This window comes from Rhinolophus ferrumequinum, chromosome 10, assembly GCF_004115265.2.
Source record: "Rhinolophus ferrumequinum isolate MPI-CBG mRhiFer1 chromosome 10, mRhiFer1_v1.p, whole genome shotgun sequence".
NCBI classification, from domain to species: Eukaryota; Metazoa; Chordata; class Mammalia; order Chiroptera; family Rhinolophidae; genus Rhinolophus; species Rhinolophus ferrumequinum.
This window is the reverse complement of record NC_046293.1, coordinates 584492-610217: the sequence shown is the minus strand read 5'-3', so window position 1 is coordinate 610217 and position 25726 is coordinate 584492. Positions and strand designations below refer to the sequence as shown.

Here is a 25726-nt window from a genome sequence, read left to right as displayed (position 1 = left end):
GTGCCAGAGCTGCCGTGGGGTCAGCTGCAGCCGTAAAAGTGACCACACAGCAGGTCCTCCTCCCCTGCCCAGGCTCGGGTTCCTCACAACCCCACAGGTGCTGATCGAAGTTCTCTCCAGCCATCCTCCCGCACCCGACCCCATCTCAGAGGGACCCTGCAGGGACCCACCACAGCAGGGAACACGGACAGTTACCAGGTGCCAGAGCGCCACCCTTCCGAGCAGCCACGGCAAACACAAGTCTACATCGCAGGGCTCTGGCCAGCACTGACCCACTGACCAGTCGTAGCACTGATGATGGGACAGCCAGACAACTGTAGGCAGAACCAGGTGCACAGACCCTCAAGGTGACCTGGCTGTACATTAGCCCAAATCCCGGCAGGACACTCCGCTTACCTCTGATTCCAGGAGAAAGGGAACAGCTTACCACAGTGAAGCCACAATCAGACAAATCCCAAAGGTGGGGCTGCCCAGAAAACAAGAGGCTGTCCCCATCAATAAGACCCATCTTGAAAACATACAGCCATAGGGCTGTTTATTCTGGACTAAAAGACAGCCTAATACAATGTGTGGTCCTTGACCAGACTCTGATTTGAATAACCAACTGTACACTTATTTGGGGAGTTACTAGGGGCATATGAATATATTCTGGGACTTTATGAAGAAATTATTGTTAATTTTATTGAGTGTGAAAAAAGATTATATTAAAAATGGTTATACAAAAAAATGTCAACTTTAGAGTTATATCGTAAGTATTTAGATACAGGCTAATAGTTATTTAGTAAGTATTACTAAAAATTTAATAAAATCATTAACAAAGACAAAAGAGACATTTCATTACGTAAAAAGGTAAATTTGTCAGGAAGATAAAAAATTTTCAAATGTGTATTTACTTAATAACATAGCGTCAATATATATAAAACCCAAGTTGACAGAGATTTTAAAAAAAGACATAGGAAACCCACCATCACAGGGGGCTATTTAACCTACTTATCTCAATAAAAGAAAGATGAAACACAATCAGGAGAATACAGCAGATCTGAACATGTCAGGTAACCATGGGACCCAAACGACATAGGCAGCTCCAGGTCCCACAACTTGAGGACACATTTTTTTTCACACGCTCATCTTCCAGGATAGATCCACATGCTGTACAGAGTTTCAACCAACTTCAAAGGAGTGAAATAACACGGATTAAATTCTCCAACAATTGTCAAAGCAAACTAGAAATTATAACAAAAAGGTAACTAGAAATTTTCCTAAACGTTCAAAAATTAAGCCGCACACTTTAAAAATAAAACATGGATCCCAGGAGAAATTAGATGGAAAATTAAAAGGATTTGAATTAAATGATAATGAAAATATGACATATCAAAGCATTATAATGCAGCTAAAATAGTGATTAGAGGCAATTTTTATACATTTTAAATGCACATATTAGAAAAGAAAACAAATAAAAAATTACCTACACTATGATCCAAGAGGCTAGAAAGAGAACAATTAGACAAAAGGAGAGACAAGAAACAATAGAGAAGTAAAAAACAAATATACTATAGAGAAATTAACAAACCAAAAATTGGAACTTTTTTTTTAATTAAAGTTTATTGGGGTGATAATTGTTAGTAAAGTTACATAGATTTCAGGTGTACAATTCTGTATTACATCATCTATAAATCCCAATTGTGTGCTCACCACCCAGAGTCAGTTCTCCTTCCATCACCATATATTTGAAAAATTGGACCTTTGAAACATTTTTTAAATTGAAAACCTCTGAATAGACCGATCAAGAAAAAACAGAAAACGTGAATCACCAATATCAAGAAGGAAAAAGGGGATGCCATGACTGATTGTACAAATAATATTAAAATGATAATAAGATATTATGAATATCCACATGCCAATAATTTGACAGTGAAGACGCAGCTTATCAAAACGGACATAAAATACACAGAAAATCTGGATAGGTCTGTTTCTGTTAAAGAAATTAACTCCACAATTAAAATGTTTCACAATGAAAACTCCAGGTCTAGCTGGCATCACAGGGCAATCTTTCCAAATATTCAAGCAAACAAACAAAACAAAACCTCATATGAACCCTTTCATTGACTAGGAAAAACAGACTATTTTTGAACTCTTTTTATGAGACCAAAAATTTAATACCCCAATCTGACAAGAACATTACAAGAAAGGAATAGTACAGGCCAATCTCACTCATAAAGATAGACACAAAAATCTTTGTGTCTAAACAAAAAACTTGTAAACTAAATCCAATGACATATAAGCAATACATCATGACCACATGGGGTTATTCCAGAAATATAAAGTTGAAATAATATTTGAAGATATCCACCACATAATCCACCACAATAATAGACTAAAGGGAAAAAATATACTATCATCTCAATAGAGGCAGAAGAAGCATGTGATAAAATGTAGTAACTATTCACTTAAAAATTCTCAGTAAACCAGGAGTAAAGGGCAGCCTCCTGTAAAGCTTATAGCAACATTATACTTCATGGTGAAACACTGAGCACTTTCCCCGGGTTTGGGAACAACAACAACAACAACAAGATGTCCACTCTCCCACTGTACTCAACATTATACTGGAAGAACTAGCCAATGCAATAAGACAAGTAAAAGAAATAAAACGTATCAAAAATGAAAAGATTTGCAGACGACTGTGCAAGGAACAAATCGAAATGAATCGACATGCTATTAGAATTAGTATGTTTAGCAAAGTCACCAAATATCAAGTCAATTAACTGAAATCAACTGTATTTCCCTGTACCAGAAATAATAAAAATATGAAACTCAAAATGTCAACAGCATTCAAAACACATCAGATGTCTTGGAGTAAATCTAAACAAAAGAGGTCTCGCTTTGTACACTGTTCATGGGTTGGAAGACTCAATATTGTCAAGATGTTAATTCTCACCCAAATTGATCTACAATTAAATTAGAGTCAAGGTGATCACAATTAAAATCTCAGCAGGATTTGGGTGCAAATTAACAAGTTTGACTAACATTTATATGGCAATGCAAAGTCTGAGAAAACCAAAACATCGTGAAGAATAAAGTCAGAAGACTTATACTACAAAATATTAAGACTATATTATAAAGTTACAGGAATTAAAACAGGGTAGCAGGAAATAAGGGTTGGGCAGTAGATCAATAGAACAGAATGGAGAACCCAAAACGGACCTATGCCTGATTTCACAGAAACACATGGCTCCACACAAGAAACACGGGTCTGAACCACTGGGACACCCATGGGGCAGTGGGAAGGACAGGCGGCCAGGGACAATACTGACTGTTTTCTTCTCTCTGGTCTCCTTCCAAGGAGGAGGACAACAGCCTTTTCCTTTCGCCCAGCTCCATTCTGGCCCCCCTCCAGCAGCTGGCCCTTCCTGCCTCCAGCTTGGGCCTCTGCAAGGAGAGGGATATCAGCGATGGATCCAAGGTGCTGGTGGTGGGGTGCTGCTCGCTGGGGCCACCTCAGGTCTGAGGGTTGGAGCAGGTCTGGGGTTGGGGCAGGTCTGGGGTTGAGGGAAGTTTGAGATCGGGTTGGGGGCTGGTCTGGGGTTGGGGAAGATGGGGGATAAGTCTGGAGCTGGGGGGAAGTCTGGGGCTGGGAGCCAGTGTGAGGTTAGCGGCAGGTGTGGGGTTGGGGGAGAGTCTGGGGCTGAGGGCAGGTCTGAGGTTAGGGTGGGCAGGTTGGGGTCCTGGGGAATTGTTTAGAATCCCCAGGTGGAGGGAGGGCTGTTGTTCCAAGGGGGGGCCTGTCTAGGGTTAAGGGGCAGGTCTAGTTGGGGGGTAGCCTAGGGACTGGGCGGGGTCTGGGGGTTAGGGGCCTGGTCTGGGCTGGGGGCAGGTCTGGGGTTAAGGAAAGTCCCATGTTCCGAAGGGATGTCTAGAATCTCGGGGTAAGGGGGAGATGGGAGTTCCAAGGGGGGAAGGGCGGGTCAGGGGTTCCGAAAGTGAGCGTGGGTGGGGCAGGGCTTGGAGAACCGTCTGGGACCCGCAGGGCAAAGGCCAGGCTAGGGAGAGGTGGGACCAGGACTCACCCCTTTGCCTCCGGTTGGCTCCCACCACGCCCCCACCCCTCGCCTCGCTGCCCAGCCTCCTGCGGTTGCCCTGGGAGACAGGACGGTGCTGCGGGGGCACATTGTGCAGGCGGGGGCCGCGGGGGTCGCAAGGGGCACGGGCAGTGGGACTCGGGGCGCGCGAAGCGGCGGCCCGCTCTGGGCGTGGGGCTGCGCGGCCGTGCGGGGTACGCAGGGTGCTGGGCGTGGCACCCGCGGGGTGAGGTGCTGGGGTCCGGGCTGGCGCTAGAGCGGGGGCCGGGACGCCGGGCCCCACGGACCATGGTGTCTGCGGGGAGGAGGAGGGCCAGCGAGTGGCCGCCCCGCCCCCACCCAGAGTCACACAGACCGGCCCTGGCAGTCAGTCCCCCGAAGTCATAAAGACCCGAGGGTCACAACCGGTCCCCGCCCCCCAAGGAATAGCTCGGGATAGGCCCCGCCCCGCGATCCTCCTGACGCAGCCTTCTCGCCCCACCCGCGGGCCTTTCTAGAACCCTCACTCCCAGTGTCCCCAGCAGGACGGCTGGGGGGGCCCCCGCGGCCTGGCTTGGGGGGGCGCACAGCCCCCCAGGTGGAGATGAGGCCTGGGTGCTGCGCGCTGGTGCTGGTGTCGCCTCACGGGCTGGGGACGATCGGGCTGCCCCGGAAGTCTCCCCCCACCAAGAGGAACTCAGAGTGGCCTTGGCATCCCAGGTCACTTGGTGTCCCGCCCGCACCCACGGTCCCAGACCCCGAGACATTCCCCCCCCACGCCAACCGGAAGTTGGCTTCCTTCTCGCCTTGGACTCTCTGGTCTGGACCTTGTGGAGGGAGGGGGCAGTGGGAACGACCCACCACCCCATCATGCCTTGCTCACTGAATTTCCGAAACCTAGATGTCGTCTTTTTGGGGTTTTAAAATCATCTGTATTTTGTATGTAATTTCCCAAGCTAACGCCAAAGTGGGGTTCTGCTCCCACTTTGGAGTGGCCATGGAGGACTCAGTGGATGGCCCCTCTGTGGGGACAGGTCCTTCATGCTCCTTTGGGTTCTCACCTGCAGACTGGCCTCAGGAGTCACATGCCTCATGAATAAATCAAAAAACGGCCCTCACCTTCATGCTATGCTTTATTTCCCAACCTTTCAGAACTGGGACCCCAAAATCAAACAGATGTCGGGCCACATTTGCATGTTAGCATTTATTGTTTAGACAGTATTAACTACATCAAAGAAAAATGTAAGTTGGCAGAGAATTACAAAGTTTTTAAACCCCATTTGTCTGGACTTTTCAAGCTCTCTGAAATAAGGAAGTACCCGCCAGCAGTCAGGCCCCAGGTGCCCACTTACAGCCCTCAAACTTGGCTTTTGGGGTCCCCAAGAAGAGACCAGCACTGCTTGTGCTGTCCCTGTGGTCCTGTCCCCAGCTCAGGAGCAGGCCCCACCTGCCCACCTGGCCCCAAGAGCTGCAGGAAGGGGAGGTGGCTGGGCGGCTGGGTGGGGTCTGTGTGCAGGTGAGAGCCACCTGGCAGCACTCACGCTTACGTGGGGCCCTGCCTGCCTGGCCCTCCCTCGTCCTCGCCTGGCCTTCTCAGGACAGCAGAACCGGGTTGTCAGAGCAGCAGCTCTGGAGAACACTTCCCTGGCAGGCACTGTCCCCTCTCCAGGTATCTTACCTGCACTCCTCCTGTTTGAGTGAAAATGACCCAACCTGTCAGGGCAAGCCTGGCCCAAGCCTGGCAGCTAGTCACTGTGCTCAGCAGTGACAAAGCAGGAGGACCTTCGAATCCCCCTCGTCAGTCCACACCTGGCCAACCCAGCCAGCCTTCTTCCAGGGCTACTGGCTCTTTGATCTAGTGGCCCCAGGCCCTTCACCAGCCCACAGGGCCCAATTGATACACCTGCACTAAGTAAAGCGGACGTTTGCCTCTTCCATCACGAGGCTGATTATCTCCTTACACTGGAAGACAAGGAACAGAGACACTCCAGGGTGCAGCCCTGGCCTGAAGACCACTCCCAGGACAGTCACATCTCCACTTGAGAAGGTACTCCCAGCTCACTGGGGATTTATGGGACCCATGTCAACTGGGAGATGCTAGCAGTTCTTCTAGAAGATGCCAGGTGTACTCAGGGGACAGAGATGGCATACAGCCTAATTCTTGGCATTAATCAAAGCCAATGTTATTCTCACATTTGGCAGTGACAGACGCAGGCTACCCCTGGCACGAGTCACACCTCAGGTCAGGGAGGATGGAGACAAACTACTTGTTAGGCAATGGTGAGGGAGGGCTGGAAAACGCCCAGTGAGGACCCACGAGGAGTCCCAGGCTGTCTTACAGGCAATGGGAGTGGCCTGGCCTGAGGGAGCAGAGCCCAAAGGGGCAGGAGGCAGCGGCTCAGCCTTGCCCATGTCACGCTGTCACCGAGGCCATGGAGACAGAGACGTGGCCTAGGCAGTTTTTCAAAGCGTAGGACGCGTCCCCACCCCAAAGAACACTCAGCCGGCACGGTAGACGGGGTGCATGTTCGTGTGGCTGTTCACAAAGGGCAGAGAAGCTCAAAATGACGCGTGACAAGAGCAGGCAAGCTGCCCGGACACAGGCCAGTGCCCCTGAGCAGGCAGGGTCCCCGCACAATGACTGGGTAAGAAAAGGAAAGGGCAGATGTGCAGTGCGTGGGCCCGCGGCAGATGTGGTGGGGTGGGGCTGCCCTGCGCCCATGCTCCTGGCAGCTGAGTTTTGTGGGGTCTGGAGAGAGGACAGAGCGCTGGGCTCCGCTCTTGTCAAGGAGACAGTGCCCAGCGGTCTTATCAAGGAGACGGTGCCCCAGTGGGGGACCCGTCTGGCACATCTCAGAAGGGCAATGCCGAAATGGGTAAGCGCCACGCGGGCTGAGCCAGGGTGTGCACTGTCTGCATATAGTAGGTGCTCAACAAAAACGGGTGGGACAGCCAGGAGGGGCAGATATGGCAGCAGGTCACCGAGAGGACAGGAGAGCTGCCTGCACATCATGCTTGGAGTCCAGCTCCAGCACGAGCCCCTACCTCTCCAGCCGGTGCGGTCAGGCCACCCTGGGAGCCCTGAACTGACTGACCGGCGACAAAGGAGGGGGTCAGCCTTGCCTGCTTCAAACTAAACCACCACAGGAAGTGCCCACCCTCGCAAACCAAGCCACCACAGGCAGTGGCAACTCCACCTTGCTGCCCGCCCTGGCAAACGGGAAGGGGTTAGTAGCAGGCAGCGCCAGCACACGCGTGTCTGCCGTTCCATATGTCGGGGCCGGCGGGCCCCGCACCACGGTGTCCCCATCCCGCTGTCACTGGGCCATCTGCACCACGACGGCTCTCCAGGCTTTCTCCTTGTCAAACTCCTTCAGGGGGCTTCTGGTCACCTGTGACCAAGACAGGGAAAGCGTCACTTCTCTTGGCCAACCGTGTGGGACAGGGCGGGAGGCGGGCCCTGCTGAGGTGACAGCCCTTCTCAGCCTGTGATTGGCTGGCAGGAAGACCCTGGGCCCCGCCCCTCAGTCTGCCACACTCCACACCACGTCAGGACCGGAGCCTGAGCTCAGGGTGAGCTCTCCCCACGGCCCACACGCTGGCTCTTGGTGGGGAGCTGCAGGCCAGCACCTGGCAGAGCCCGCATCTCCACAGCACAGAAATAAATGGGGGCTGCAGGCTTTTCCTGGGGGCAGAGACGCCGCTGCCACAGAGAAGGGGCCTGGACTGGCCAGGTCAGTACGAAGGCATCAGCAGGGGCCTGAGGCCCAGGAAGCAGGACGCTCAGGGCAGTGGTCACCAGTGCCCTCCAGAAACGGGGAGGGCAGCTGCCCATGGAAACTGGGGCACAGGACTTTACCGACTCTATGCCCTGGTGTCCCGACACAGAACCAGGTCCATTGCATGGATGGCCTGGGGACAAAGCCGCCCCCGCAGGACTCTGACCACAGCCAGGTAACAATGACAAGAAAGCGGTGGGTCTGAGGAGTGTGATGGACGGGACAGTGCTCGGACAGGACGGAGGTCAGGTCGCCGAGGACCCGGCCGCCAGCAGGAAAGCGTCCCCCAGCCTGGCAGGAGCAGCCTGGCAGGGGCACAGGGCCAGAACGCGGCCAGGACGTGGGTGGTGTGCACAGCACAGGACCAGAGACCGTGAGGGGCCTGAGTGGTACCTGGGTGGGAGGAGTGTTTACTCCACCCCAGGCGGCCCTTGGGGGCCCTGCATAGGGCACTGTGCACCCGAGGCCAGTGGACAGGTGTGCCCAGTGAAAACACCACTGGATGGGCAGCTCACAGGGAGGACACGTCACCCCAGCCTTTCAGTTATGGGGGAACGAGAGGCAGGACCAGGGAGGGTGTGGTGCAGGCAGCTATGAGCCTGGCAGAGCCTGCCAATCAGAGGTCAGGAGGCCACCCCATCTAAAGGGTGTTGGTTGGGGGGCTGCCCCTTCCCACAGAAAGGGGCCGGCAGGCAAGCCCACTGCGACCCGTGCAAATCCTTGCAAAGTTCTTGTCCACGTTTGCAAGAGTGAACCTGGAAGCATTCGGTCCTTAGTATTTTTTCAGGAACGGATGTGTGTTTGCCTAGCTGGCTCTAAGAAAGTATTATATATTTTACTTCTTTAAGACTTTTCCAGAGTGTTTTAGAAATACAACGTGGCACAACAGGTCTCGAAAGAACTCAGCCAGGGCAGATGTCACTTTGCATGGGGCCCTGGGAGGGCCGCCCCCAGGCAGGGAGGGTCCCCGCGCAGACACCACTCACCTGCCCAGCCAAGTGTTCCTGCGTGCCGGCTTGTGTGGCATCCCAGGACGCGCCCACCTGAAGCTCACGCACTGGATGACGGTGCCCGCGTGCAGGCTTGCCTGCAGCAGCAGCTCCAGCAGCAGGAGCAGCAGGAGCACGTCGTAGGATTGCTGGCAGCAGAAACACACGTGAGCAGCCACCTGCCTCCCCTCCTGGCTCTTGCCCAACCCCTCCCACCCCACCCCAGTGAGACAGGCCCCGTCGGCCAAGGACACAATGCAGCCAGCACCCATGCCCACGGCCCAGGACGCAGCTGCTGCTGTGAGGAAGTCCCCTGCAGAGCCCCAGCCGGGCACCAGCTGTGCTGTGACTGCAGTAACGGGAACAGTAGCTGTTCTGCTCAGCGACTGAGCGTGGAGGAAATCAGCTCTGCTCTGTCTTGTTCCAGGTTTAACAGATAAGTACAAAATGGCCCTTGGGCCACCAACCTGGTGGCCACGCGCTGGCTGCTCATGGTCCCCGTGTCTCATGCCCCCAACAACCACCCCATCAGCAAGGGAGCCAGGAAAAGCACCAGGCCACGCCAGTGGTGCCCATGTGGGGCACAGCGGACTGGCCATGTGCAGGCAGGAAACACGCTCTCGAGACTGGTGGAGTCTGCTCTGGAGGAAAGAGAGGGACAGGGTCCCAGGCAGCGTGACGCTGCTGGACACGAGGCTGAGCCGTGCCCAGGACCAGAGGGAGCGATGTGGCCATGGGACGCAGGAGGCGCCCTGGGCAAAGAGTGTGGGGGCCAGAGGGCATGAGCCCGCTGCACTTGGCCCAGAGGAAGCCCGGTGGCTGCAAAGACGTCCACAAAGCACCCAACCCTCCCATGCCGCATGAAGGCCACCAGCCTCGAAACACAGAGCAACTCAACGTTAACACAAGAAAACCTCGGCGTCCATACGTGTCACTGTCAGAAACAAAAGAATGCGCAACTCTCTTCAAGTTAATGTGTAAATTTAACCATAAGTCCAATAAAAAATACAGTGGTTCCCCCATCTGTGGTTTCACTTTCTACAGTTTCAGTTATCTACGGTCAACCGCAGTCTGAAATATTAAGGAAAATTCCAGAAATAAACAATTCCTAAGTTTTAAGTGGCGTGCCATTCTGAGTAGCATAATGGCATCTTACACAGTCCTCTTGGGACGTGGCTCATCCCTCTGCCCAGCACTCCCTGCCCGTTAGTCCCTTGCTGGCCGTCTCGGTTATCAGATCACGGTCACGGTGTCACAGTGCTTGTTCAAGCCACCCTGGTTTTACTTCATAATGGCCCAAAGCACCAGAGCAGTGATGCTGGCCACTCGATACGCGAGAGAAGCTGGAAAGGGCTTCCGGTACGTGAAAAGCTGAAAGCTCTCGACTCAGTAGGGAAAGAAAAATACCATAGGCTGAAGTTGCCCAGATCCACGGTTAGAAGGAGTCTAACATCCGTGCCCCTCACACACACGTGCCCTCTCACACAGGAGGGACGTGCTGCCCCTTACACGCGTGTGCCGCTCACACGGAACGTGCTCACTCACACAGAACATGCTGCCCCTCACGCTCACATGAGAAGCCCGAGTGGAGGCCCGAGTATCACTTTTGTTTCACTCTCCAATGTGAGAAGCACCCAGGCCAGGACCCACCATCAGGGCTAAGCCACAGGTGAAGGTGCTGGGACAGACATCCGCATGGTTCCCGGGCTGACATCTGGGTCACTTTCTGCGAGGGGAACGCGTGCCTCCTTGGAGATCAGTCTGGCAGCCACCGCAGAACCAGGCAGAATCACGACACCACCTGCTCCTGAATTCACTCCCACGGACGCCACAGGAAACAGGCCCACAGGTGCGACCGTCTCCCAGACAACTGGCCCAGATTCCAAAAAGTCAGTACATGGGGGAGAGAGGGGCCACCCTGTGACTCACAGCCAAATGCCAACGCGAGCCTGGGCGGGGCTCACCCCCAGCACATTCTGGGGACGATTCATGAAAAGCAAATGTGAACTGGACCGCAGGCATGTCACAGGGTAACTTGAGCACCTCAGGTGTGACCACGGAGCTGTGGGTGTATAGAACTCTGTCCTTACTTGCAGAAATGCCAATGCATTTAAGAGTGACAGGTCAGGCTGGCTGTCAAGCGTCTGCACTTGTCATGCACACGTGCGGGGGTGTGCGTTCAGCCCACCCGTCAGTGTCAACACGCGTGTGTAAGCCACACACAGCCCACTGCGGAATCTCAGTGTTCACTGCACTGGACTTCCAACTCTTCAGTATGTCAGGCTCTCTCAGGATAAACATTTGGGGCAAATACCATCCACCCTGGAAACAACACTGGGTTCCTGAGGAACAAGCCTCACAATGTGGCCGCCATGCGGGGAGCAGGACGGGAAGTTATGGGGACTCAAGAGTCCTAGTGACGGCTGTGCCCACGCACGAGAGGCTCTCAGTCCTCAGGTGTGTCTGTAAACCTGACGCGACTCCTATACAAAGTCCTACAGGACCCCTTGTGACCGTCGACGCATGGCTGATTCTACACTGTGATGGATGTGGAACGGCTAAGAAAAGCCAAGATAATGATGAAGGAGGTTATCCGGATGGGCTGCAGGGCTGCGATGATACCAAGAGAACGGCCCAAAGTGATAGGGACAGCAGCAGCCTGGGCGGAGCACGGCTGAGGGAAGAGCTGGCCCCGCGGGTCAGCAGGACAGACGGGCGTCAGAGAACAGGAGACACCTGATCTGCACACGGTCCCACTTCAAAGCCATGTGTCCCTGGCGCGTCCCCTCAGGCACACACAGCGCCAGCCGCGGCGAGCGTGCACAGCCCACGGAAAGAAGCGCGTACCTTGATGGCTGGCGGGTAAGCTTCAAACATCTCCATGACTCGCACCACACTGAACGTCAGGTAGCCGGCGGCCGTGAACAGCAGCGGGGACGTGAGGCTGCAGATGGCGATCAGCACCTCCACCTGGGGGGACACGAGGGCGTCGGGGTGGGGCTGCGGTCCCGGCCCCACACCCCCCGGTGTCTGTGAGTGCACGTGCCTCCTGCTGAAGCGTCTGCCCCAGGATCGCCCACAGATCCCCGCACAAGTGTGCCACACAGGTTTCCCCGATCTACGTGCCATTCTCCACTCGGGTGAAGAAATGACGCTTAGGAATTGCTGGTCTCCTTCCCCTAGGCTGAGTCACAGCAATGGCACCACATGCGAGAGTCTGTTTGTTCTCAAACAGCCCAGCCTTCGGACAATCCCACGGGCCTCCTCAGGCCTCCCCGCCCACAGCCCTGCAGCCTGGGGTGCCTGGTGCAGCAGGGGCCTTGTCACGTGGCAGCATGGAAGGGACGGGCCAGGCCCTGACACCACTCAGCGGGGTCCCTGATACCCTGGTGACGGGGCTTCACCTACCAGACACTTGCTGGGACACTCTGCTGTCACATGACTGGCAATGGCACTTGGAAAACACTAAAGAGAGAAAAGAAAAAAGAAAGACTTCAGAGATGACAGTCCAAGAAGTCAGATTCCAAGTGTGTGCCCTCCCATTTGATGGGAGCCACCCTTGTCACTAGGAGGGCTGGGCAGGTGGCCAGGGAAGCAGGACAGCCTCTCTGAGGCTTCCTGTGCTCTCTCTTCTTCAGTGCAACTCAGCTTAGCCTGTGACCCTGCACAGAAGCTGCAAGAACCACACTGGGAACGCCTGAGAACCCTGCGATCGCCCGCTGCTGACATTTCACCACATCTGTTGACAGGGAATGCCACCCCGAACACTTGTGTGTGTGTGTGTGTGTGTGTGTGTGTGTGTGTGTGTGTTGACAGGACACTCTCCTAAACGATCACAGCTCAGTACCACGTGGGGGGAATTTGACACGATCCAACAGCAGCCTCGCAGGTACACGCCATGTTCAGACTCTCCCAGTTGTCTCAAGAATGTCACGCTCACAGCCGTTTCTGATGCTGGTTCAGGATCCAATCAATGAGCATGCTTTGCATTCCTGGGAGGACCCCGCTGAGCCTCAGCCGGTTGCCTTCATGGCACAAATGGCTCTGAAGTGCGCAGCGACCAGCTGTGCTGTGCCTCAGCGTGGGTCATCAGCTGTTCCTTTGTGATTAGACCCAGCAACCCCAGGAGACTCTGCCCCCCCAGGTCAGGGGTCGGGGGAGGGACAGCCGCCACGATGGCTTTGAGCACTCGGACCCTCGGACCGGGTGTTAAGCACTCGCCATGTGCTAGGTGTGCACTAAGCATTTATGTGGGCGTATTTAATGTAAAATGATAACATACTGTAAATATATTTGGTGAAATATGTATTATGTTATAAAACAATATAAACGTCACCTATTATAAAATCATATAAAATAAAAGTAAACAGTTTTCGGGAGAAAAATAACACAAAAACTATCAAATAACAATAGCAGTTAAAACAAAAGCAGTTAACACACTGACTCATTGAGCTGGCGACTCCCGAACTCCTCTGACGGCAGAGCCACCAGCGCCCACTTTCCCACCCTCTTCTCTCCCAGCTGCTTTGCTGCCTGAGTGTCACCAAAACTGAGCTCAAAGACCAGCCACGTCAGGCTTGATGAGTGGCCCAGGGCTGCAGCTGGCAACTGTGCGGCCTGGCCAAACACGACGGACAAAGGCCACCCGGGATGTACTCACGGCGACTAAGATCCAGAAGAACGTCACAGAGAGGTGCGGGCCTGAGATGGTGTCATCCACGTTCAGAGCAATGACCCCACCCAGGACGGCGGAGACACCGGCAATCACCTCGATGACCTGCAGGGGCCATGGATGGTGGAGACAGTGTCACCAGGGGACACAGGACAGGCTCCCCAGAGTCCCCAGAACACGAGTGTCGGCAGGGTGGGGAGGGCAAAGCGGCGACCGTGTTGAAAGGTTGAGGATGACCTCCCAAAGAATACTGAAATGAATGCTTTTCAAGCTAAAATTAACAGGAAAAGGAAGGGAGAAGCTCCCACCTATTCAGAGGAGGGGCAGGCAAGGCGGGAAAAGACGTCGAGAGAAAACCAAGGATGGCAAAATACACATGAATGTGCCCAGAGTTGCTCTCAAGATGAATGGGCTCAACTCAAAAGGCCACAGAGAGAACTAGAGATAAGGTAGAAAATAAAATACGGTTCTATGTTTACAGAGACGCACCAAAGTATAAGGACAAGGGAAGTTGAAAGTAAGAAGGGAAAAGAAACTCTGCACAAATGTTAACCAGAGATAGTTGATGGCTTAAATCAAAGGCATCAATACAGATTTTATGGCAAAAACTGTTACTAAGATAGGAGTCGCTATGTGGTGATGAGACAAAGAAAGAAATTCACCAGCAAGCGATGCTAAACTTGTATGTAAACAAAAACACAGGCTCCAAAAAGCTACAGAATTTCAAAGAGTAAATGATGACTGCAACTCAGAGGGGGAGGTTAGCAGCTTTCAGTTATAGAATAAGCAGACTAAAAACACAAAAAACAAAAATAAATAAAAACTGAAGTAAAAAGAAAGGGTGGCTATATAATTTATCCTTCAAACCAGGGCACTCCTGAGAGTGAAAGGGGACGTGCTTCAGAACGGCTCAGGGACAGCCGGTGTCAATCAGGACAGTGTGTGTTACCTCATACAGACCTATATATCACCTGTATGTAACCCCGGGTCTACACCTCCCCTGGGTCTACACCTAACCCGGGTTTAAACTTACCCCAGGTCTACACCTAACCCAGGTCAACACAACCGGGGTTTACACCTAACCTGGGTCTACACCTAACCCAGGTCTATTTAACCCAGGTCTATCTAGCCCAGGTCTGCACCTAACCCAGGTCTACATCTAACCCAAGTCTACACTTAACCCAGATCTACACCTAACCCAGGTTTATAACTAACCCAGGTCTACACCTAAACCAGATCTATCTAGCCCAGGTCTACACCAAACCTACCTCGATATCTAACCTACCATGTTTCCCAAAAATAAGACCGAGCCGGACAATCAGCTCTAATGCGTCTTTTGGAGCAAAAATTAATGTAAGACCCGGTCTTATTTTACTATAAGACCAGGTATAGTATAATATAATATAATATAATATAATGTAATATAATATAATATAATACCGGTCTTATATTAATTTTTGCTCCAAAGACACATTAGAGCTGATTGTCCAGCTCGGTCTTATTTTCGGGGAAACAGAGTATGTTAATATCTAATCTATATCAATATCCAGTCGACATCAATATCAGGGTCTATCTATATAAACCTGTGCCCCTAAGAGTTGAAGAATACCTAAGACAAGGTATTTTGTCACCAACAACACTACTGGAGTTGTATTACTAACAGAATGAAATATGTGCACGGTCCATGCAGCCGTATCCTACTCATCATGAAAATAAGTATGATGGTTTAAACCAGTGTGAACTGCCCCCCCCAAATAAAATAAAATCAGGAGAAAGAAAAGGAAAGTTTTCTTACTGAGTAGGACTTCAGGACCCGAGTAGGAAATGTCACTTCATACAAAGTGTTGGTGCTGTCAGACATGGAACCCTAAAAAGAAATGACAGAGACTCACCTGGGCGCACCCAGTGGCCCGCGGCCCCGCCCTCGGCACAGGCCGTCACCTAGGGACCTTCTAAAACATGAGTGGCTGGAAGCCACTAGTAACCCCAGGCTTGAAAGCAGAAGGTCAACGAGAGCTTCTTCCTTGCTTGTGAAGATGCGTTTACACGCAGTGACACTTCCACAGACGGGGTCTCTGTGACACTGCTGGGGCAGGCATGGTCAGAGCCCCACGATGGACGAGGTTCTGCTGCACCTTCCAAGGCCATCAGCTTCCAGGAGACCCCGGAGAGTGGGGGCTGCCCAGCCCACCACAGGCGGGCGGCGTTCTCATTCTTGGGGGGCTGCCCTGCAAGGGGGAAGATGACCCCCGCCCTCCGTGCAACGTCTGCCCAGAGCTGGACCTACCTTGTGCTTGCAGGACGCCTCGCTGGACCGTGCAGAGACAATCACCATGGCTGCCGTGAGGAGCTCCAGCAGGAGGAGCAGAATCAGGTTGAAATTGATCTGCCGAAGGAGAACACATGTCTGAAAAACCACCTTTCTTCACTTTTACCCCATAACCCTAGCCGACCCATGCACGGGCTTAGACGCTGGCTCCCAGCTCTGAGCGACGTCTTCTATCCAGGCCCGGGGGAACTCACACCACACCATTTGTTTCACAGTCGTCTTATTTTTAAACCACATTTAGCTGAAGGGTTGGACTTGGCCCTGGGCTGTGGTCTGCTAGCCCCTGCTCTAAATCTTCCTTGGCGGTTTGTCCCTCCTGAGTATTTACTCCTAAAGAGAGTAAAACCCGGGCTGGCCAGGTGGCTCAGGTGGTTGGAAAGCGGTGCTCCTAATGCTGAGGTCGCCGATGATTCCCACATGGGCCAGTGAGCTGCGCCCTCTACAGCTAAGATTGTGAACAATGGCTCTCCCTGGAGCTGGGCTACCGGAGGTGGGTGTGGGCTGCTGTGTGCGGCCATGTGCGGCTGGTGGCCAGTGTGAGTGTCCGGCAGCCAGCATGAGCGGCCAGCAGGCTGCTGTGTGCCACCGTGGGCGGCCAGTGGCCAGCGTGAGTGGCCAACTGACTGACTCAGCCAGGGGGAGCGCAAGGCTCATAATACCAGCATGGGCCAGGGAGCTGTGTCCTACACAACTAGACTGAGAAACAAAAGCTTGAACCGGAGTGGGGTGAGGGGCGGAAGAAAGGGGGAAAAATAAAATACAAAAAGAGAAGAAAACCTATTCACATTGAAACCTGTGCATGTTTATAGTGGTTCTATGCATAACTGGCAAAAGCTGAAGACACCGGGGGGCTTTGGGGAGCATTCCATATCCTGACTGTGGGCAGTTACACGAATCCACATCTATATTATAACATTCAGAGTGCTACAGACTAAAAATAGTCAATTTAACTGTGCAACCCAGCCAGTCCAGAGCCTGCCCCCTTGGTGAGGCCCCTACGTGGGGCCACTCCTGGCCCTGCCCCCCACCAGGTACCCGACAACTAGGGGCAGCGCCTGTGCCCGGAGCCCACGACATCATTCACACAGCCTGTCCTCGATCCTCGGCCTGCCCTCCTGCCTCATGCTCCTTTCTGCAGAAACCACAGCAGAGGCTGCTGCGCCCGCTTTCCCTGGCAGCCTCCTGACCTGCAGCGTGGCCCCTGCTTTGGGGGTCTTCAAATACTTCAAAAAAATTTTTTTTTAAATCAATAGCATCTCTCTGCACCAACCATAATCAATCTGAAAATATAATTCAAAAAATAAGACACCATTCATACAAGGAACACAATCTGTAAATTACCCAGGCATTATTGAACTGAGAACACACAAACATTAAAACCCTCATAAAGCTTTTATTCAGACAATTATCTGAATAATGGAGAGACAGTCTGTGCTCTCAGATGGGTGACAACACACTAGAGGGGTAATTGTCACAACGCTTTTCTATAAACTTGAAGAAATCATGACGAACTTCCAGCTGTATTTTTGGAGGAACGCACTAAGCTTATTCTAAGATATGTTTGAGATAAGAGAGGTCAGCTTTGACGAAGAGCAAAGGGGCTGGACGTTCTCACCACGAGATAGAAGATGCACCACGAAACCATCTGGCTAGAAGTGTGGTGGTGTCTGTACCAGAGAAACCCATGGCAGCAGAGCCGTCTGTGCGGGAGTTGAACACATTCGTGAAAGCAAGTGCTGCCACCTGGGTTACAGGTGCGCCAAGGATGGGAAGGAGGCCAGGTGAGGAGGGGCTCAGACGCATTAGTGACTAGAAGCTGTGACCGCGACCGCAGAACGGTAGAAATGACCGGAGAACGGAGACCGGAGAACGGCAGAAATGACCGGAGAACGGAGACCGGAGAACGGCAGAAATGACCGGAGAACGGAGACCGGAGAACGGCAGAAATGACCGGAGAACGGAGACCGGAGAACGGCAGAAATGACCGGAGAACGGAGACCGGAGAACGGCAGAAATGACCGGAGAACGGAGACCGGAGAACGGCAGAAATGACCGGAGAACGGAGACCGGAGAACGGCAGAAATGACCGGAGAACGGAGACCGGAGAACGGCAGAGAATGACCGGAGAACGGAGACCGGAGAACGGCAGAAATGACCGGAGAACGGAGACCGGAGAACGGCAGAAATGACCGGAGAACGGAGACCGCAGAACGGTAGAAATGACCGGAGAACGGAGACCGCAGAACGGTAGAAATGATGGTGCCAAATGCTTGAAAGGTAGTGAGGGGGAGGACCAAGCACGATTTTGGTTCCGTTGAATCCAGGGGGGCACTCGTGACTGCATTCCTTGGTGTGTCCATGTGGACACCATCATGGGAGGAAGGGTGGGAGGCGAGCCCCCCAGCTCCGTCCCTAAGAATATCAGGCGATGTGGTGCCCTCTGTGGGCACAGGGCAGTGCTAACAGGGCGACAACAAGATGGGCACGTCCTTACGTGCAGGTGGAAAAGCTGGGAGCAGGCAGCTCTACCAAGCACCGTTTGGGGAAAGCAAAAATTGAGTCAACCCAGAGGACACTGACGGCTGTGTGGGGGCAGGGGGCGCTCAGAGGACCCAGCTCAGAGGCAGAGCAGGCAGGAGCGGTGGGAGAGCCTCCTTCCCGAGCGCCGCCTCCCACTGCGTGGTTCTGTCTCACCGTGTGTGTGCATGTGCGTGTGTGTGTCTTCCTTCAGAATGTACCTGTAAGCTCCAGACTTTTCCAGGGCCTGGAGCAGCCATAAGGGTCACCGGGGCCAGGACAGGAGGCTAGCACCCCAGGGCCTTGTCCATCTGATGCTGGCAATGGCTCTCCTTGTGGCTTTCATGTCTCTCCTCTGGTTCCTAAAGGGGCTGAGCGTCCCTCCAACTGCCTGCTGGCGCTTCTTGTTCAGTGAGGGCCTTCCTCCTGGCACCCGGGACGCTCCTTTGCCTCTGAGCAGGAGTCCTTCACATACCTGGGACCCTGCCTTCGTCCCGGGAGAATTCGGCGCCCTTCTTCAGCCTGCTTGGGCCTTGTGTGTCTCCTGGTGGTGCCTCAGCTGTTAGGTCTGCATGTTCGCGGGGTGGGTGAGAGGGAAGCAGGTCTCCAACCCTTATCACAGTGCTGCTGTGCCCGAGTCCAGGCCACGTCAGCACACGTGGGGCTGCTCCGGCCATTCGTGTCTGGGTGGCTCCTCGTCTTATCAGACGGCTGTGCACCAGCTCCTGGTTGTGGGGCAGTCCCCTCACCCACCCTTCCCTGGCCCTGCTCACCACCTCCACCTGCTGGGTCTGCAGTGCGTTTGCCCACTCCCCACTCACCTGCTGACGACTGCCCTGGTGAGCTCAGCAAGACTCCCAGTTTTCTCCAGAATACTCCGCATACCTTGATTACATTTATGCCCAGGAAGTTTAAATGTTCATTTCCATAAAACGATATCTGTGTTTAAATTACATTTTCACACTTTTCTGTTGCTGGCACAAGCAACTGTTTTACGTTGATTGATTTTCACACCCAGCAGGCTTGGCTCGCTCTGGGTAATCTAAAGTCACGTAAGTAGAAACCCATCTCTTCTGCAGACAATGTGCAAGCCGGTGTTCCTCTCGGACCCGTGTCTGTGTTCACTCCTCGTGCCTTCCTGGCCTGGCTAAGCTCTCCTCATCCTTTTCCTGGTCTTTAACCAAAGTGGTTCAGCATCACAGCCAAAGCAGGGTGTGGACTCTGATCTGGTCCGCATTTTCAGGAGATTGTCTATTTTAGTGCCGCCGTGTGAATGACAAGGCTTTTCCATTTCTCTTAGAGGTGCATAAAGTAATGGCAACCTCACCACAAACAACATCACAGATTTGATGAAATGTGTATTATTCCTGTTACTTTTTAAGAAGTATTGTGAAAGAAGCATTAAAAGTATTATCAAAAAACTCATCCACTGCAATTAAGGAAAAGTTAAAGACAATTCTTCAAAAGGATAAATAAAATTCTCAAACTTTGTCAAACTCAAGAGCTATGACCCACGTCTACACGTTTCCAAGCCACAGACACCAACCACGCGCCCCCAAGGCAGACAGCAGAAGTCGCGTCCAGGGGAAAACCCGCAGGGTTTGGGGCCTGTGTCGATCTCCAGTGACTCACATCTATTGCTGAAGGGTTCAGGACAAGTTTGCAACCAAACCAGATTAAACACGTGGTGGTGACAGCAAACGTGGAAACAAATAACATCTGAAAGTTGGGAATCTGAAAAACAAGACAGGAGGGTTTTTTTTCTCCTTTGCATAACTAGAAGAGTAAAGGTAATATCAAACCAAATTCCAGGTCATTATTAAAAGCCCTAAAGACTGAGACACACAGGCATTAGCTGGGGTGGGTGCCCTGCAAGCTGGGAGCACAGGGTGGAGGGCACAGAGCCCTGCAGTGCAGTGTGGGCTGCGGTGGGCACTGCAGGCGCATCCCACCGTGCACGTGCGTACACGCGCATGCACACACACACGTGCCCATCAGCCCCGCAGGCGGCCTGGGGCCTCCACAGGCTGGGAGCTGGGCAGCTGCCCCCAGTTAAAGGCTGGACAGAAGGCTGGACTCACCGCATTGACGTTTCTCCTTGAAACGGCGAAGCTCACAATCGCTGAGGGAATGCACTGCAAAGAAACCAGAGCTGGGTGAGCGGTGGTCCGTCACTCTCGCATGCCAGCGGGCGACAGCCTTGTCCTGAAAATAGTGGCCTGTAAAGCTTAAGCTTTGGGACAACCCGGGACATGTCGGCAAAACAAGTGTGGCCAGTCCACGGGATGCAGGGGTTTCTTGGGACGTTGACAGGTCCCCCAGTCTTTCAGAGTCATTTTTCTGATGACATGAAAAAGGTCTTGGATAACGAACACTGCGGTGGCTTGGGCATACTAGCACAAGACCAGCCTCCGGCGCAGCTTAAGAACGACCCGGAAAGGGAAACACATCCCGGTGTGAAGGAAGTGGCAATGCCCAGGAGGCCCGAGCCCCAGGGGGTTGTCATCAGGGGCCTCACAGCAGCAAAGGACAAGGGAAGGAGACAAGCATGGGGGCGTCAGGGCGGTGGATGGAGGAGGGCCAGCCTTGGGGGCCACACCAGGTGTTGCTCTTGTGGGCGATGGGACCCCTGTAGACCCTGCAGTGGGCCAGCATGAGCCATAGGGACAGAACCTGCAAGATGCACGGCTGTGGTCTGCTGGAGGCAGGGGGCTGGGCCACCAAGGGGCGAGGGGGAGCTCTTGGGACCATGTGACCTATGTCTCTGGCCCAGCACCTCTGAGGGTGAAGGACGCTGCCCAGGGTTTTGCTGGGACACCCAGCCTACAAGAGCATTGTCCTGGAGCCATCTGGGCAGAAGTCAAGTCACTGTGGCCCCAGAAGGACTGCTCCAGTGGTGAAGACAAAGGGCCGCCTAGAAGGTTCCAGAGAGAATGGCGGTGGGGGAGGAAAGGGGGCGAGTTGTTTCAAGGAGTTTTGTTCTCCGGCAGCAGAGGGGGCAAGGCAGGGTGTGGGTACAGAGTGAAGGAAGCGTGGGTCTGTGTTTTGGGGACACGGGTGGGGCTGGAGCAGGACACAGGCGGGCCAGAGGCCCCACGGACCTGGGATATGCCCTGTGAGTCCCGAGCAGGACACAAGCTCTGGGAGGGGTGGGAGGCAGCCCCCAAACGAGCCGCATGTCAAAAGCAAAGTGCCATTTCTAATCCAGGAGTCTGTGGAGTGACTCAGACTTGTTTCACCAGCTGTTTTCAAAAGTAATAAAGACATTCTGAAGCCAAAGCCAGATGAGGAGGTTTAGAATAAGGAGGGAGTGACAGAAACTGGTAAATCTCAGAGCGAAAGAGCCAAATGAAGAACCACGAACTCCGGGAGTGGGAGGTGCACGGAGGAACACTGCTTACCGAGCCTGCAGCGCAGCGCAGGTAATCCATGTCGGAAGGAAACACGTTTCCCAGGTACAGAGAGAACCCCGAGGTCACAAACAGGCAGGTCTGAAACACAGAGCACGACTCAGGTGACAGCACGGCCGTCGGAAGACCACACACACAGCCAGCCCTCTGGCTGCCACGAAGCGTCCCCACAGCGCCAACAGCGTGCCACCTGACTCCTCCCCAAAGGACAAAGGACAGCCATGGCCCCACTCGCCCCCCGCCCCCCCACGTCAGACTATGGGCTTTATCATTTACTTGGGGGAGAAAAGGACGGGTCCTGTCAAAATTTAAAGCAAGAATCGATGCCTCTCCGCAGAAAACACCCTCTCCCCAACATGTGCAATTTCAAGGCCTCAGGAACCCCACCCCAGGTACAGGTACAGCACCTGGAACAACCCCACCCGCTCAGAGCCAGGGACATGGAAGCTCACTGCAGAGGGGCAGGCTGTGGCGCGGGGGGTCGGGGTGAATGGTCACTTAGACCAAGGGTCAGAGCAGGGGGCTTTGCGTGCATCCCTGTGATGGGGGCAGAGGAGACCACAGCCCACACATAAGTGAGGAGGGGACAGCAGGGCCAGCTCTGTGGCCGCAGGCAGCTGGGGCGCTGCACAGAGCCCAGGTCTCAGGGGTAGGAGGGAGGAGGAGCTTCCTCTGTGCCCCACACGGGGCGGGGGGGGTCCAGTCTCCGAGGGCCTGGGAACAGCTGGGGGGAGGGTGGGCAAGACTCCTGGGGGTGTTGCCTGGACAGCCTGGGGCATGTGGGGGGTCCTGGCCTGGATCCTGGTTCTCAGCCAGGGGTTCCCAGGTAACCACATACACGGAGGCCAATATAACTCCTCAATCGTCAAATGCTAGCCAAGCACATCAGAAGGTGAATGTGCCAGGACCCCAGGCACAGCCCCGCAAATGTTTGCTCCCACTGGCCCTGGCCCTCGGCCCCTCGGCCCCTCAGCCGGCTCCTGCTCCAGGGCCCGGCCTCCGCCTCCAGACACCGCCCACTGTTCACTCTGCCAGAGGCTCCTAGAGCATAGCCCTTCCCCCCACCTCTGCAGGGTGACTCCAGACCTCCTAGGAGTCGAGGGTCGCGGAGGCCACCCTGGCACAATGCATGACCCTGCAGACGGTCCTCATGGGCCTTGGGCTGTGCCAACCCTGGAGGGACACAGAGCAGCCAGAGCCCAGAGGCCGCTTGGGAGTGGAAAGAAAGTGATTCCGAGAGCACAGAAAGTCAGCTGTCGACACCATGGGGCTCTCCATAGCAGAGTACCCGAAGCTGCTCCAACCCATCACCTAGGAGCACCACCAGCCGGGGACACCGCATGGGGGACGATGCCTCAGTGGTCCTGCTGTGGCTACTCACCCCCATCAACACAGAGAAGACCCACGTCTTGTGACTGAAGCAAGGGCGCAGCCTGGACGACAGCTGCAGGTCACCGGGCTTGGCGTCTGGGGCGTAGCTCCCCACGTCCGGCCTGCCCCGCTCCAGGGTGGGCATCCGGTCATAACTGAGCTCCTCCCTGCACTGCTCCTCCCGCGTCATGGCGCTGAGGACAGACGTGACATTAGTGACACACGAGCGCTGTGCCTGCAGTTCTCCTCTGTACCACTTCTGTTTGCAGCACAATTGTAGTTTACTTTTGACCACTCTGAAAAAAAAACTCCAATTGAAATAGTTGTTTTCAGTAAAGGAAGAGCGTTCCTGCCGAGTGCAGTGAAATTTGAAGAAGAGAAAAAGCACTTAATTGGACAAGTGAATACAGTCACTTTCCATAAAACAAACCCAGCCGGTCTGGATTCCGGGCGACTGCCAGGTGTCTCACGGAGCAGCAGGTCCTCAGGTCCGACCCCAGCTCCGAAGCCCAGGCCGTGCTGCTACTCAAAGCCCGTTACACTGCTCGTGGTGGTAACCAAACACGAGATGGGCAAAAATACACACCCACGTAAAGTCTGCCTTCTACACGTCCCTCACTTGCTTCTGGTGGTGGCAAGGCCTGCTGGTCTCTGGGTGAGGGGCTCCGCTGTTGCCGAGTCATCCTGCCTTGGGCTTCCAGCAAGGTGCTATATTCAGAGGAACAAAAGCCCAGAGAAATCTGCACTTAAGCCAGGAGCAGGAGAACCAGTCCTGAATTTCAATGAGATGAAGCCAGTGATCCTGGAAAGTTCTGTGGGGGTTGTGTAACCGCTGGCTCAGAGCATTGCTCGGTCCTGTCTTAACTCCGCCAGGACACGAAGGGGCCACCTCAGTCCCACTCATGCAGACAGGACACGGGCGCCAGGGTGGGCATCTCAGAAGAAGTGTGCCTGAGAGTGGCTCCCCCGAGCACAGAACCCTGGCAGGCGGAGGGCCGGGTGCTGTCTTGGAAACAGAACTTTTGACTCAAGATCTTATTATACCTCCTTTCAAGCAGCCTTTTTCCATCCCATGATCACATGAGGAAAACCTTCACGAGGACACCCACACGTGTGCGCTCAGCCCGGCTGGCGGGTGGGATGCTGGCCCAACCCCCGGGCTCCCGCTGGGCCCTGTACTTCTGCTCACTAACCAGAGGAGGGGATGCTCTTCACCAGTTACTGCCTGCCACCTACAGCGACCAGTCTGTGCACACAGGAACAGGAAACGGCTGGAGCTAACTGCGTTCTGAAAAACCAGCTCCTCAAACACAACCCCACGTGATGCTTGAGCTAAGACCTCGGTTTTGAATCATGGGCTGTTCTGTTGTCTTAGTTTTGCAACCAAGCAAGGGTTAGAGTTAATGTTCACAAACTATAACTTTGAAGTCAAGAAGAGAGTGTGAATGGATCGAAAAACCTCCCAAAGGTCTTCCTCAACTCTCTTTTAAAGCGATAGACAGAATTAGTAGGGATTGGTCCAAATGGATTGAACCCTTCTGCGTTTCTTGTTGTTTGAAGAAAACATGCAGTGGCTGTCACCGTTTCTGTGCCTCTCTCAGTTGTTTTCTGCTAAGACACACAAACAAGCTGCCTTGAGTTAGAGACTGTGGACCCAACTCCTCAGCCCTCGAGTCACACCCACTGGAGAAGCGCTTCCTTATTTCTGTTGGTAAGACTGTTTTCCAGAACAAGTCCTGTTCTTCCATAACGTCTTCAAACAAGCTCTTGTTCTCCTTTTGCTGCCTGCTGAGGCCCTCCTCACGCTTCAATATTGTACCTCCATTGAGAACAAATTTACAGAGCAAACAGAGCGGGCCTCTGTCCTGCCCATGTGCATGTCACGTGCTAATGGGGGACAGCAGCATGCCAGACAAATACGTTAATGATGTACTTGACCTTCTCTATGATAGAAAGTAAGTCAGAGGAGGGAAATGGGGGTGCTGCTTGGAGGAGTCCAGGAGGGCCTCACTGAGAAGGAGGCACCTGACCAAAGTCAGGCAGGAAGCGAGGAGGGGAGTCTTGCAGAGGTTGGAGCAAAGGTGTTGTAGGTGCAAAGGTTCTAGGATGGCAAGGCTTCCATGCATCTTCGGATGGGGAGGCCAGTCAATTAGCTGACAGATCTGACCCAGTACAATCAAAACTTGTCAGTCAGCACGAAATGGGACCTCCAGCTGACAACTCAAGATACTGTTTTCCACAGAACCTGGAACACTCATGCAGAAATCCCGTGCAGGGAGGAAAGCCTCAATACAGTTTAAGAGACTGAACTCATTGAAAATTTATTCTCTGACCATAACAACATTAAATTAGAAATCATTAACAGAAAGATACCTGTAAAACCCCAAAATATTTAGAAATTAAGACAGTATATCTCCTTTAAAAATCCCATGGCTCAAAAAAGAAATCACAAAGGAAATCAGAAACTGACCGAAAATGAAAATACAAGTCAAATTTTGTAGGATGCAGCTCAGTCGGAGCTTAGAGAAATTTATAGATCTAAATGCTTGTATTAAAAACAAAGTTCCAAAACACATTATCTAATTTTCCCTCTTAAGAAGTTAG

The 25726-nt window shown here is 53.3% G+C and overlaps 2 protein-coding genes across 2 annotated transcripts in view; both read right to left on the bottom strand.

The window, feature by feature from the left end:
- The window catches only part of TTLL8 (tubulin tyrosine ligase like 8), a 30490-nt gene extending 27112 nt beyond the window's left edge, over positions 1-3378 (bottom strand). Inside the window, exon 1 of the mRNA XM_033116616.1 lies at positions 3312-3378. Coding sequence (XP_032972507.1) covers positions 3312-3378 — 67 coding nt within the window. The remainder of the gene's footprint in view (positions 1-3311) is intronic.
- A 2409-nt stretch (positions 3379-5787) lies between these two features.
- MLC1 (modulator of VRAC current 1) lies at positions 5788-24032 on the bottom strand. The gene is given in 13 exon segments (XM_033118515.1): positions 5788-7447; positions 8821-8876; positions 8879-8972; positions 11671-11793; positions 12232-12288; positions 13484-13600; positions 15291-15362; positions 15783-15881; positions 19974-20075; positions 20423-20476; positions 21743-21832; positions 23133-23316; positions 23709-24032. Coding segments are annotated over 12 exon segments (1119 nt in total). The 5' UTR covers positions 23313-23316; positions 23709-24032; the 3' UTR covers positions 5788-7372.
- Positions 24033-25726: the final 1694 nt, after the last annotated feature.